The sequence below is a fragment of the Streptopelia decaocto genome (genome assembly GCF_964273445.1).
Source record: "Streptopelia decaocto genome assembly, chromosome: 2".
NCBI lineage: Eukaryota > Metazoa > Chordata > Aves > Columbiformes > Columbidae > Streptopelia > Streptopelia decaocto.
Genome location: NC_138655.1, coordinates 5,106,347 through 5,121,587, shown reverse-complemented (window position 1 = coordinate 5,121,587; position 15,241 = coordinate 5,106,347). Strand labels below are relative to the sequence as shown.

Here is a 15,241-nt window from a genome sequence, read left to right as displayed (position 1 = left end):
TGGTCAGTAGGTCAGAGAGGTTCTCCTGCCCCTCTGCTCTGCCATGGGGAGACCACACCTGGAATATTGTGTCCAGTTGTGGCCCCTTAGTTCCAGCAGGACAGGGAACTGCTGGAGAGAGTCCAGCGCAGGGCAACAAAGATGCTGAAGGGAGTGGAGCATCTCCCGTGTGAGGAAAGGCTGAGGGAGCTGGGGCTCTTTAGTTTGGAGAAGAGGAGACTGAGGGATGACATTATTAATGTTTATAAATATACAAGGGGTGAGTGTCAGGAGGATGGAGCCAGGCTCTTCTCGGTGACAACCAATGATAGGACAAGGGGTAATGCGTACAAACTGGAACACAAAAGGTTCCACTTAAATTTGAGAAGAAACTTCTTCCTGGTGAGGGTGGCAGAGCCTGGCCCAGGCTGCCCAGGGAGGTTGTGGAGTCTCCTTCTGTGCAGACATTCCAACCCGCCTGGACACCTTCCTGTGTAACCTCATCTGGGTGTTCCTGCTCCATGGGGGGATTGCACTGGATGAGCTTTCCAGGTCCCTTCCAACCCCTGACATCCTGGGATTCTGTGATTATGAAAAGACTTGGGGGCGTTTTTCTCCTGCACTTTCTCAGGTGTGTCTGTAGGTTCTGGATTTCCACAGGGTTGACTCAGTATTGACACATTTAGCCCTGAGCAGTGAACTAAGTGCAGCAAACTGAGCTGCGCTGCTTCCTTCCAGTTCCCTGCGGTACCAGTAAGTTGTAGTTTGAAATCGTATCGCTAGAGTTAAAATAAACAGTTCCTCGGCCAAAATTCGAGTATCTGTAACACTATATATGTATCTGCACGCCATATAAAACATATGGAATTTGAATAGAAGTATTTAAACGCAAATAAAAAGCTCAAGTTCCAAATTAAATGGGACACGATAACTGGAGCGCTGTGAACTTTTAATTGCACACAGTAGGAGGCCAAAGCCAGGATCTTCTCCCTAGAAAGCTCATGTTCAAATTCTAGGGAATACAACTCAAAACACACCTAGAAGGAAATCAAGGTTCACTTTCTGATTAAGCAAGTTATTGTATTTTATTAATATTTTGTTTTGCCTGTTCTTTACTTAAGAAGGGGGATGCCCCTCGGTTTGCTAGGATTACACTTGCCTCGCAGCTTTAAAAACAGTATTGTAACCAAAAAGCTGAAATGTGATGAAAATCCGAGTCAATCTCAGATCGGGCCAGCAGGCGTCACTCTTGAAAAGGGCCTAATTTTGGTGGCAGCGTCTGAAAAAATGACATAACTCCGGTAATCTAGGACACCTCGTCTTCCCCAGGTTTCAAGTAGCTACATATAAAAATACACACACATACATATGTATAATATCTTACCTATGTACAAATCTTTTGCTCTCTAAGTAGGCAAGTGCTGTGCTAAGCTGGTAAGCGTAGAGTATCAGAGAAGCCAGATCCAAGCTGTATTTTCTTACTTGCAAGAACGATCGCAACTTTTTGCACGAAGAAGGGGGGAAAAAAGAAAAGAAGGGAAGAAGTTAGGAGGGAAAAAATACAACATTTCAACAAGGTGTACCTGAAATGGTAAAGCTGACCTGAGAATCAATGGGCATGTTTTTGGCCTAAATAGTTTGGTGTGGAGGGGGTTGGTCTCTTCTCCCAGGTAACAAGTGACAGGATGAGAGGAAATGGCCTCAAGTGGCATCAGGGGAGGTTCAGATCGGATATTAGGAAAAATTTCCTGATAGAAAAGGCTGTGGGGCATTGGAACAGGCTGCCCAGGGCAGTGGTGGAGTCACCATCCCTGGAGGGGTTAAAAGACATACAGACGAGGTTCTTAGGGACATGGTTTAGTGCCAGAGTCAGGTTATGGTTGGACTCAATGATCTTAAGGGTCTCTTCCAACCAAAATGATTCTGTGATTCCATGATTCCGTCTTTCACCTGGGCCCCAGGGGCACCACCGACGTCCCTAAGAACCGGGTCTGGTCCCCATATTGGGCCTTTTGTTCCCCACAGAAGAATCTCCTGTGACAATGACCCATCTTTTCTTCTTGATGGAAGTCGTTTTGACAAAGGGCACAGGCCAACCTAACCTCGGCAACCTCGGTGATTCTACGACTTACAGTTTGTAGCATCAAAACAAGGTGTATCTCAAATGGTAAAGCTGACATGAGAATCAATGGCATGTTTTTGGCCTAAATAATTTCAGAACAAAACGGTACGCGGACAAGCCAAACACTGATTAGACCAGTATTGTTTTGGCACCATTCATGTTAATCTACGTTCCCTAAAACAACTGGATTTAGCTCAGAGAAGCAAATATCAATGCAGAATTTGTATAAGCTGTATTCGCAGTTAGGACCTAATGGAAGTGGCACTAGAGCCTCCTTATAAATTAAAAAAAGGCTTTGAAAAGTGATTTGGGCACTGGAAGGAAATAATCTGTTGAAAGAAAATGACTTTTCCACTGCAGGTTTTCTGCCTTTTTCTTTTCTTGGACAGCATGTTGCAATTTGATAATTACGACGAATACCTTGCAATGCAGTATGAAATATCACATCTGCTCACGTTCTCAGAAATCGATCATAAAAACTAAGATCTAGTTGCCTTTAAACCATTCATCCAAAAGAAATAATAATGAGGAAAGTCATCTTATCAAAAGTGCAGACACTACAGAACAAAACGCTCAGAAATTGAGTGTTCCAAGGGAAAACACAGTATCAGACAGAAGAATAAAAGATGGAGCACATAATTTCACTTCTAGAAGGTATCTTGGTTTAAATGATATCACATTATCATCCTCTTGACACAGGTCGTGCTCTCGCTCTGGAATAGCAATTGAATTCTCTGAAAACGATGACCGAATCACTTTGGCATGAGCTGATGCAGCTCTCGGCGGAGGAGTCAGGTCAAATTCTGACACTCCTGGTCCTGAGTGCGTAATTCTACAAACAAGGATGATTTTTGAGGAGAGCGCCTTGTGTTAGTATTGAGAAGCCATCTTTTCAGTCTTTTGTAAAGGCATCTGTGAGCTAAAAGAGACCAAAGATGCAGGAGGACTTTTCATACCTCGCCAAGGGTACAGAGCTCCATGATTATCCAAACCGGGTTTTCTGTAATGACTCCAATGAGCTTCACAATGTGAGGATGATCAAACTGACGCATGGTTACTAAAAGGAAAAGCAAAATTCAACGTGTTATACATCAAAACTAAACAATTGTTTAAGAGTCATTCAGTCTATGACTTAACTTCTCAGTCTCGGCAGTGTGGTCACGGTATATTTTAAGCAATAAGACATACAAACCATAGAATGGTTTGAGTTGGAAGGTACCTTAAAGATCATCAGTTCCAGCCCCCTGCCATGGGCAGGGACATGGCATCTCCTGGCATGTCACACAGAACCACAGAATGTTGGGGCTCCTTCCACAACCCAAAGGGTATTTGGTGGGTTAAATGAAGCATCAGTCCTCTTATTAAGTTTTTATCTTCCAACATAGGAATGTCAAACATCCTTAATTTAATCTTGACAAACATCCTTCATTTTGGGTCACAACAACCCCAGGCAGCGCTACAGGCTCGGGGAAGAGCGGCTGGAAAGTGCCTGGGGGAAAAGGACCTGGGGGTGTTGGTGACAGCGGCCGAACATGAGCCAGAGTGTGCCCAGGTGGCCAAGAGGCCACCAGCATCCTGGCTTGTGTCAGGAATAGTGTGGCCAGCAGGCCCAGGGCAGTGACCGTCCCCCTGTCCTGGGCACTGGGGAGGCCAAACCTCAAATCCTGGGGTCAGTTTTGGGCCCCTCATCATAAGAAGGACATTGAGGTGCTGGAGCGAGTTGAGAAAAGGGAACGGAGCTGGGGAAGGGGCTGGAGCACAAGTGTGATGGGAGCGGCTGAGGGACCTGGGGGGTTCAGCTGGAGAACAGGAGCTGAGGGGAGACCTTCTGATCTCTGAACTGCCTGAAAGGAGCTTGGAGCATGGAGGGGGTTGGTCTCTTCTCCCAGGTAACAAGTGACAGGATGAGAGGAAATGGCCTCAGGTTGCGCCAGGAAGGTTCAGACTGGATATTAGGAATAATTCTTCCCGGAAAGGTTTGTCAGGCATTGGAACAGGCTGCCCAGGGCAGTGGTGGAGTCACCATCCCTGGAGGGGTTTAAAAGGCATTTCGATGAGGTTCTTAGGGACATGGGTTAGTGCCAGAGTCAGGTTATGGTTGGACTTGATGATCTTAAGGGTCTCTTCCAACCAAAATGATTCTGTGATTCTATGATTCCATCTTTCACCTGGGCCCCAGGGGCACCACAGACGTCCCTAAGAACTGGGTCTGGTCCCCATATTGGGCCTTTTGTTCCCCACAGAAGAATCTCCTGTGACAATGACCCATCTTTTCTTCTTCATGGAAGTGGTTTTGACAAAGGGCACAGGCCGACTTAACCTCGGCAACCTCGGTGATTCTACGATTTACAGTTTGTAGCGTCAAAACAAATACATGGTAATTATCAAACTGGAAAGTCTCCTAAAACTGGACAAGAATAAAACCCGCTGTCTTTTGGCTTTTAACTGATCAGAAGCCCAAACCAGCAGGTTTTTCCGGATTCCTGTTCTGCTCAACTCTGAATTCTACTTCTGTTCACTGGCCCACAAGAGCTGTATAACCAACACATCTTGCAACACCAAAGACCCCAACAAAGATCCTTGGACAACGTTGTTTATAAGACCTGGTGTTACAATCGTTCAATAACATATTTTCCTGCAAAGAAACCTGCACAGGCAAACTTAAGAGAACATATTCTTTAAAATATGAATGCATTATGAATAATACAGGAAAAAAATCACTAAAACAAGCAATCCTGTCAATGACACACCTTCATGCATTAACAGAAATGAATAAATAATATGGTGACCGCTAAAATACTACACAGAATTGAAGCTGGATTCCTTAACCATCCAGTTCCCCTCTTCCAATTTGAAGTCAATGGAATTTCAGAGAGCGAAGCTATTTCTGGCACCTCGAAAATTGCTGAACTAGTTTATCTGAACCCTGTGTTAGTATTAAACTCTTGGTAAATAAAGTGTATATTCCAAACAAACCCCAGTTATTCAGCTTTACGGTTCTCTTGGGTTAATCTAACTTGATGCAATTTACAACGTCTTATAACACGGAACTGTCGCTTCATTGATGTGAAAAAGAAGCAGAAATACAGTATAATTATCAAAGCATTGGAAAGGCCATTAACGCAAATAGTTTTGTATCATATGGCCTGACCAGTTTCAAATATAAAATGCTCCAGAAATGAATTTAATCAATGTTGGCTGACAAGCTCACAAATTCCGATAGGTATGAGAGTTTTTACATCACTCTGCCATCCACCTCCTAGAGGAATGAACTACGTCCAGAAAGGAGCAATCAATAGATCAATAAAAGATCAATAAAAATCTCCCCAAACCAGGTGGTTTGTATTTTATTTGTGTATTAATAGCAAAATGCATTTGCTATTAATAGCAAATAGCAAAATGCATTAATAGCAATACACTACTATGCAAAAATGGGCAGGAATGCAGAGACAGGTGCTGCTCACATAATCGTTTTCTTCCATTTACCTTTTATTCTCAGGTGTTGCAGGAATCAATACTAAATCTTTTCGGCTTTGGAAACGTCACCACAAGCAAACAACTAAAACCCGACAATACTTTAATAGCGCTAATATGAAAACGTTAGGAAATAAATGTCTTAATTCAGTGAAATAACCAACTTTCCCCCTTTTAGATATTGGATTTGGGCCTTTTGAAGAGTGCTCTCAAAAACCAGGAGGCAGCATTTACGGAAAGATTTTGCAACATGAACACGAACCAGAGAAAGGTAACGGATGGGAATTAGAATTGAAAAAGGAAAAAAATAAAAGAAGAAATGGCAAAATGATTAAATCCAAATTGAAAAGCACTATTTATCTGTCTGCTATGTGGGCATTTCCTAATCTGTCAAGCTCAAAGCATAATAAGGAGCATTCAATGAGCAATTATCTTCTACATTGTTAGGAGACAGCAGCCTACCTTTGACTGCTAAGTTATTACTATAAGCAATGGTATTTACTTTCCCAACAGCGAGAAATGTAATGAGGAAAAATTATAGTCATTTCAGAACAACCTGACATCTAAAAATAAGAAGCTGTTAGCTACTAACACAGATTTTAGGAGCAATTAGAAAAAATCCTTGAACAAAGGAAGAGTGAATAAAAGTATCCTGTAACATCTGGCCATAAGCAAATCATATATTGATATAAAACAATACCCTGTATGAGAATCATCCATAAACAACAGCAGAGGATAAGAGGCAAAAATGAAGGCCTAAGTCTCAAATCTTAATTTGCTTACAAAACCAAGTGGTAGAGAAATCAGCACCTACAGGAAGGTGTCCAGGCGGGTTGGAATGTCTGCACAGTAGGAGACTCCACAACCCCCCTGGGCAGCCTGGGCCAGGCTCTGGCACCTTCACCAGGAAGAATTTTCTTCTCAAATTTAAGTGGAACCTTTTGTGTTCCAGTTTGTACCCATTACCCCTTGTTCTATCATTGGTTGTCACTGAGAAGAGCCTGGCTCCATCCTCCTGACACTCACCCTTTATATATCTGTAACCATGAATGAGGTCACCCCTCAGTCTCCTCTTCTCCAAGCTCCAGAGCCCCAGCTCTCTCAGCCTTTCCTCACACGGGAGATGCTCCACTCACTTCAGTATCTTGGTTGCCCTGCGCTGGACTCTCTCCAGCAGTTCCCTGTCCTGCTGGAACTGGACACAATATTCCAGGTGTGGTCTCACATCTGGAATATTATTGAAGTGTTCTGTTGGTATTTATCATCTGTGGGTAATTATTTAGAAAACCGATTTATCCCATCAGAATTCGTCACTCCGAATTTTCAAAACGGTTCTTAGATGTAACATTTTTAGCTACGACTTTCTAAAGGAACACACTGAAACAAGCGCCGCATTTGAAGAAATTCATTAAGGAGAAAGAAAGAAATCAGAGTATTTTAATACTCACAGGCTTCTTGTAAGAACTTTTCTCGAACGCTGTCGGAGGTGCAGTTTTTACACGTTTTGATGGCGACGGCCATAGCTGGATTCTCCTGAAAGACATCATTGAGAAATAACTGAGATACGGCCCATCAAAAGCTGAGTCCTTCAGAATCCCAGCAAAACCACTTTGGAATAAATCCCTATTAACTCAAATCTTTAGATAAGCAATTATTGAAAGCTTTGATTTGAAAATATTATAATTAAGACATGCAGTGTGCAGCATTTACACCTAACGCACCGAGGAAATACTACGCTAAATCCTACAGAAATTACGACAAAAACTAATAAGTTTAACTGAACAAGACTGTAAACTAGTGTTGCTACGGATGGTAAATTCTTGGTGGTATTTAGCAAACAAGTCGATATACGCGTGAAAGCCACACTTGGCTTATCTGGAAAGCCAAATAAAGGACTTTTTGTGGCTCTTGCTGGGCGATAGTTTTGAACTCAAACTATACAAAGGCAAGTAAAACAAACTTCTTACATATTAGCTTCGCAATCACTTATATCAAGGGCTTCACGCTGAGTTAAGCAGAACACAGGTATTCAGAACCAGAACAGATTTCACCAAGCTATTGTATATCCACTAAATCCCCCAAAATGGTGTTTTAAAAACTCCCTTTCCAGGATTACAGGGAACCTGCATGTGTTTGTTCTCCTGAAAAGAACTTATGTCTGCCTCATACTTGCTCTATTTTAAATCTCTTTCTACAGACAAACATCATTAGAATAGTGTTTCTATTTTGCAGGCTTAATTTGAAGTGACAATGTAGCTCTTCCGAGTTGACTTTGAAGGGAATTATAGATGAAAACCTTCTCTCATGTAGAAACGCGCCCATAAAGTGACTGAAAAAACGGTGGTAAATTAGGATGATTTTATTCCCTCCTGAAATCAGGGTTCCAGAACCAACGCTGGATCAGACCAACCCCTCTGCTGATGTTAGAGACGGAGTTTTTGTAACATCACATAACCAGCATTAGCATTAAACGATAGAATTTCAGCATCTGCAACGAGCAAAGACTCCAGACTTTTGATTCTTTTCCCGATCTATAAGAAATGGGGCAGAGTCCAGTTGAGGCCTGTATCCAGTGCAGTGCCTCAGGGGCAGTGCTGGGCCTGTACTATTCAATATATTCATCAATGATTTGGACGAGGGAATAGAGTGACTGTCAGCAAGTTTGCTGATGGCACCAAGCTGGGAGGAGTGGCTGACACGGCAGAGGCTGTGCTGCCATCAGAGACCTGGACAGGCTGGAGAGCTGGGCGGGGAAAAATTGAATGAAACAGAACAAGGGCAAGTGTAGAGTCTTGAATCTGGGCAGAACAACCCCAGGTTCCAGTATAAGTTGGGGAATGAGCTGTTGGAGAGCAGTGTAGGGGAAAGGGACCTGGGGGTCCTGGGGACAGCAGGATGAGCATGAGCCAGCACTGGGCCCTTGTGGCCAGGAAGCCAATGGTACCTGGGGTGGATGAGAAGGGGGTGGTCAGTAGGTCAGAGAGGTTCTCCTGCCCCTCTACTCTGCCCTGGGGAGACCACACCTGGAATATTGTGTCCAGTTGTGGCCCCTCAGTTCCAGCAGGACAGGGAACTGCTGGAGAGAGTCCAGCGCAGGGCAACAAAGATGCTGAAGGGAGTGGAGCATCTCCCGTGTGAGGAAAGGCTGAGGGAGCTGGGGCTCTGGAGCTGGACAAGAGGAGACTCAGGGGTGATCTCATTCATGGTTATAAATATGTAAAAGGTGAGTGTCAGGAGGATGGAGCCAGGCTCTTCTCGGTGACAACCAATGATAGGACAAGGGGTAATGGGTTCAAACTGGAACACAGGAGGTTCCACTTAAATTTGAGAAGAAACTTCTTCCTGGTGAGGGTGGCAGAGCCTGGCCCAGGCTGCCCAGGGAGGTTGTGGAGTCTCCTTCTGTGCAGACATTCCAACCCGCCTGGACACCTTCCTGTGTAACCTCATCTGGGTGTTCCTGCTCCATGGGGGGATTGCACTGGATGAGCTTTCCAGGGCCCTTCCAACCCCTGACATGCTGTGATTCCATGGATGTAAAATACTGTGATTCTGTGAAATGTGGATATAGGAGCAGAGAAACTACTCTGGAGCTTGTTTTCCATGTATTTGAAATATTCGCTACACGCTGATTATTCTCAAAAATAAATCACAAAGTCCATTTTTATTTTGCACTGAATAGGGACAAATGAGATTTTTCAGACTGAAATTTGAGCTCGCAGAACAAGAGGCCACAAATCTGCTCTATAAGTGTAAAATTTTATCAATAAAAGTAATCAAAAGGTTTAAAAAGCCATTTAAAAATATACGTGACACGGGATGACTGAATAAAAATCTGTTTTCTAATTCAATGGATGGAGACAGAATTTTCAAAACATTCCCTAAGAAAACGGGTCTTTGATGGGTTTTACAGACTGATCCGCTGTGCCCCAAGCCCAGTGAAACGTTATTGCTCAAGTACTCCTGTTAACTCGGATTAAATGAAAATAAAGACTCTCCATTCATGCAAAATAAATCAGAACTGCTTTTCTAAATGATGTATCAGAACAGACTTTGAACCTGTCCAAAATATCTAACATTTATCTGTATTTATTTACTTCATTATTGCCTTAGAGATTTATTTCTTTAACCCAGGACGCCAACCAGATGTTTATGGGAAACGATGTTTCTGAAGTCACAACTGGTCTGTTGTCCACACGTATCGAAAATCCAGAGTGAATTCCTTCAAATAAGAAATAAATCTTCACTTTACACTCCCACAATTAATTTGTTATAAGCCTGAAATCGGTGGAAATGGAATAATTCTCCAGCTTTCTCTTGTTTTTCTCCACAAACTGAATTTTTCATCCATTTAAAGTGCAACCTACTACTACCCTGGAGCTTGTTTTCCACGTATCTGAAACACGGCAAATATTCTCTACATGCTGATTATAAATCGCAAAGTCCATTTTGAGTTGTTCTGGAAGATCCAGACCGAGGTATCTAAGGAATAGATATAATTATATGTTTGAACTAGAAGGGTTTATTGCTGATTTCCATTTGCGAAGTGACGCTTACCGGACTCATGTAAACTCCTTGGTGCACGTCTCCAAATTGGCCTTCGCCGATGCAGCGCCCCAGCTCGATTCGCTCCCTTTGGATTTCATAATCTCTGGCTATAAGAATATAACGCGCTTCAAACATTAAACTTCTGATTAAGGGCAAAGAAATCACCCCCAAGATACAGAAACTCCAAGTAAGTCACTCAAATGTCTCACGTGTCACTAAGATTAACGTTTGCCGCACACCAACCTATACAAACGCTGAATACACACAGTGGAAGCCTCTTAAACTAAGTGTTTCCATTAAAGCAATGACAAAGGGATTGTGAAATTTAATTTGCTAAATTAACCGCTACGTATTATTTATCTCAAGGCAATAGACACAGTTGAATCCTTAATTATATCTGCGAAAAGACAAAGAAAACCAATAGCCCAGGGTGACGCTGATATTAAATCCAGTTGAAGAGAAATCCACTGTGTGGTATTTTAGATCTTGGCACCATCAAACGAGCCCAGAGAACTTTTAAAGAGGTAACTGCAAGGCACAAAATGCACAAGCGAGAACACGGCAAATAAAGCTACAACGAAAGGGCGAAATTTTGGGTGCACGACCCCGCTGGAATTGGAGTCCAATTGATCGGTTTGGCGGATCGATGCAATTTTGTTAACTCTGTGGTTCACCAGACTGGTAGAAATGGCTCAGTACTTGGGCAAAGCATTTAACCAATTGCAATTGAATGGCTTCATTTGCAATTTTATTTCTAGCAGACGTGGAAAACTATTCCAGGAGGAGCAGAAAAGCATGTGCAGTATATGTTTTCACCTCTATCAACCAGCTGATTATTCATTAACGCTAGAGAAATAACGTCATCTAGAGCCGGATAACAAAGTCATCAATGCCTTTTGCAATTCTCTTTTTTCAAGTACTGCATTTTCCTCTTTAAAATCCCCAAGCTGACTGGTTTAACTACAAATAATGTTTATTAAATGAAAGAGAATAGTCAACTGAAAAATGCCACATCATTCCAAACTGCAAGCATTCAGGGATGGGGAAAAGGGGCTCCTGTTACCTTCATCTATTCCATAGCTTTCTGCAGTGCAATTAAGAGAAAAATCAAATGCTTACTTAGATAGAGCTTCTTAAAATCAAGACAAACATATTTGTTTTAAAAAGAAAGAAATATAGCGATGTGATATTAAATTTACAGCAGTAGAAGTCACAGGTCTGTTCTCTGAGCTGAACACTCCAGTTCACTTCAACCCAGCAAAGAATTGAATGTATTTCACCTCAACAACCCATCATGGGCTGGGAATGGAAGGAATACCGTTCAGCACAAGTTATTTGATGAGAATTTCATTTAAAATATTAGGGAAATTAAAAAACCACACAAATTAATACATGAAGAAAAAAGAAAGGCTATGATTTAGCACAGTGCTTTTTGACCCTGCAATTATTTTAGCAAACTCATTGTTTATTTCTGGAAAACATATATCCCTGCTTTTCAAACACTTATACCCCGATATATATGTTTTTCCAAACATATATTCTTGCTTTTCAGATATTTTCCACAGTAGCGGAAACCACGTTGGGAACACGGATCACGAAACGTTCCCGGCACGTGGTGAACTCCCAAAATACACCCCAACGTGTGGTTCTGCTGGTTTAGAACCATCAGCCCATCTCAGCTGAACCAAAAGTGGCATTTTTGTAGCTCTGCGCATCTATTTCTAGAGAAATCCCCGGCTGCCCAAACACAATCGTAATGTGGACACAAAACTCTTCAAATCCCAAAACTCGACTTTGGCATTGAATTCGTTTGCCACGAGGGCTTAAGAATATAACCCAAATATGCCCTAGGACAACGCGTTGTTTTTGCGACTTGAAAGATGAAGACTCGGAAGAACTTTGCGTTTGTATTTTCGTTCCTGAAGTCTTTCATCTTTAAGAAAATTGCATGGAGCAGCGATGGCTTTCCTGACATAGGGTGACATACAGTTCGACGGCAACACACAGAAGCTTTCCCAATTGTTTGCTCTTATCCCAAAACCATCATCCATTCTTCCTTTTTGACATTTTGAGGCATCAAAGGGATTTTTGAAGCCACAAACCAGAATGTGGTTCTATTTGCTTCCAAACTCTGAGTTTTCAAACCATCGTGCAGAATATTTTCTCTGTGCTCCTATTATTTAATCCCTGTTAACCCAAAGAAGCTTTTGGATAGAATAATTCCCAAATGAACCACCCCACTTACTTGATGGCATCGTATACGTATCTTCTTCATCTATAATCTCTGCATAGTCGTCTGTCTCTGTAAAGGGAGGAATTGAAGAGGTTCGGGAAAAGCAGATGAAACCAATTCTCAACAATATTAATACGGCACAACCCCCAATCTCAACGTTGCTGGGTCGCAGTTACAACAGCGTGAAGAAAACTCGCTCATGCAGAATTTATGGGATGATAATGACCCCGGTGCCAATTATTCCACGTCACACGGATGCATTCGACAGGGGATAAGAGATTCATGTGTATCCAAAAAAGCTCAAGTTCATCGAAACCCATCTCAACTGTTGACTTCTATCTTTTTAACAGCCAATTCCCCCGCAGGAAGGAGAAAACGTTATTAACAGATTAAATTGCTTTAATAAAGTGTGAATAATAGTTTGCCATTTTTATTTAATGTCAAACAGGGAGAACAGACACTAAAGATGTTCCAGGGCAGCATCCACCTACTGTCAGTGTGGCTATTTTCCAGAGTCTCCCAGGGCATAAAGATCTTTTAATCACCTATTTTTCTTCCATTAGACTCAATTTTCCCTGTTTAGTGGCGATTCACCACTGTCAGGTATCAGCATCTCACGGACAGCGCTGGAAAACAACCAGTTCTCCATATTTCCCGAAAAACAAGCATCTTTCTTCTTCTATTTGCAACTTATGCAAAGAGAGGTTCTCAAAATCGCATCGTTTCCAAGCCGGGATGCGGTTTTGCATGGTTGGTTTTGGGTGATCATGTATGTTTGTTTCATTTGTAGATCGTGTATATCTTTAATCCCCTTTTTGCCCCATATTTGAGATCCCTGGCGGCGTTTCTGGGGTGCGATTTCTGCTGGGTGGGCGATGAGAGGGGAAAGGAGCGGCCCCCACTTCATCCAACTTAACTCTGAAAGCAGAGCGGGGCTCAGAAATATTATAGACACACCGAAACAAGCGGCTTCATTTTCATACCAACCGAATATTTGACCATTAGGAACCTCCAGGTTGCCTCCGACCTTCGAAATTCAACACTCATGAGTGAGGAAATGTAGTTTTATTGCCCTAACTTTGTATTACTAACATGAAATTAAAGCTGTTTTTCTTTCAAGGCCCTGGGGGTATATACCGTGTCTTGTAAAAACAGAATCGGGCAATACGAGGCCATTTAAATCTCTGCTGGGCAATTCCTGTTTAGGACACAGTATCACCTAATGAAAAGGCAATTAATTACCAAGGCCACGCGCAGTTCTAAACAGGCAGCGTATTCCAGAGGCTTTCGTGGTGTGTTTTGGCCTCCCTATGTTATAAACTCATGTTTATGTAGAGAATAATATCCAGTTTGATCTAAAAAATAAGCAACTGTTTGAAGGAAATCATCAGTGTGACACCTACGTGCTGGGGATAAATCAATCTGCTTCCTTTTAATATTGCGGTAAGTGTGATATCTATCAATTATTTTTACAAGCTAATATCTGAGGATGCCAGCAAGTTATTCGTCTATACTGAAAAAAATAGACCCAAAATGCTAAACATATTTGCGAAGAATTTAAATATATGCAATTAACCAAACAAATAGTTTTCAGAAAATAATCCCTTTACTAAATATGAATGTATTTAATAAACAGTAGGAAAAAAATCTCAGTGTATTAAATCCATAGTAGCCAATCTATAGTTTTAACCAGCTCTTTTGATATCTCCCTTCCCATGAGGTTTTTTCTCCCATAATTTATAAAGGTTGATAAGCGCCAATAAAAGCAAAGTAGGATCTAAAATACAAATTCTGAATTGATGATAGAAAAAAACGCCTTTTGATATTTTAATGTATAAGAAGAGAAAGCAAATTTAGTTAGAATTACCTTCATATGATTTATATCTGGAGGACAGAAAGGAGATGAGGATTTATACACCACCTTTACATTTTACTGAGCAGAAGGCCACAAAACATGATCTATTTCTTCTTTTCATCTCCCTTTATGTAGTTTTTATGCCCTTTTAGTGCCTCGTACTTATAAGAATAAAGACACATACACTCCAAGTAGCAGCAGTTTGATTTTTCCCCACATCCAATGGAATCCTCTCCAAAAAGCGCTATAGATCTCTTTAAAAAACCCAACCCAAAGCCAACTTGTTTGCAGAGCACAGCAAGTCAGTATATCCTCGATAAAAAAAGGCTTTAAAAGTCTGGAAAAGGTAAATATTTGGGAATAAATGTCCAAGTTTTGAAGGCAAACATTGCAATCTGTCATTAAAGTGAGACGTTTGAGTGGCTGAAAGCCAATTTGTGTATTCAATGTATGTCTGTCTGTCCTTTTTTGTGTGCGTACACAGCACACTGATGCTTCCGAGCCTTAAAGCATCACTTAGGAGACTCATTTCTCAGTGTTACATCCATCCATCTCACCCACCGCCTCAAATAACGATTGTGATACAACCATTTAAATCGAAAATCAACCTCTGAACCTTCTTTGCACCGCACCGGGAATCTCAGGGTAACCTCATGCAATCCCGCACCCCTGCGTGTTTGAAATCGCTTTTCCAATCCCAGCTTAGCAGTATTAGTTGCCCAGCCTTTGAAATACAATATTAATCGGCTGCTTTTATTACTGCAATCCGCGGCAAATTTATGACTGAGATGCGCGTATGGATATAAGAGTTGCATATTGCACGTTAGTAATACACAGACTAGAAAACATATTACCGTCCCCACTAATTTCATCTGCAGATCCAGGTGGCATGCAAGGAGAGAGAAAAACAGAGGGGAGAGAGAAGGGACAGAGAAGGGGAGGGGAAAATACACTATTAAATTCATGAGTAATCCAAAAGTATTCAGTCTGCAGTTATCTTATATACCTGACGCAAGAGAAAGCAGAAAAGTAG

The 15,241-nt window shown here is 41.8% G+C and overlaps 1 protein-coding gene and 1 long non-coding RNA gene across 6 annotated transcripts in view; one reads left to right on the top strand and one right to left on the bottom strand.

Moving 5' to 3' along the window:
* PTK2 (protein tyrosine kinase 2) overlaps positions 1-15,241 on the bottom strand; it is a 205,893-nt gene that overhangs the window by 38,326 nt on the left and 152,326 nt on the right. For 4 of the 5 annotated variants that reach the window (XM_082045902.1, XM_082045900.1, XM_082045898.1 and 1 more), the window contains 7 exons: positions 15,063-15,080; positions 12,366-12,422; positions 11,184-11,204; positions 10,130-10,227; positions 7,024-7,108; positions 3,058-3,158; positions 1,364-1,479 (listed from right to left, as the gene is read on the bottom strand). In XM_082045902.1, coding sequence (XP_081902028.1) covers positions 1,364-1,479; positions 3,058-3,158; positions 7,024-7,108; positions 10,130-10,227; positions 11,184-11,204; positions 12,366-12,422; positions 15,063-15,080 — 496 coding nt within the window. The remainder of the gene's footprint in view (positions 1-1,363; positions 1,480-3,057; positions 3,159-7,023; positions 7,109-10,129; positions 10,228-11,183; positions 11,205-12,365; positions 12,423-15,062; positions 15,081-15,241) is intronic. The other variant, XM_082045899.1, reaches the window with a different exon arrangement.
* Positions 1-15,241, top strand: part of LOC309436619 — a 481,462-nt gene that overhangs the window by 405,988 nt on the left and 60,233 nt on the right. The window lies entirely within an intron of this gene.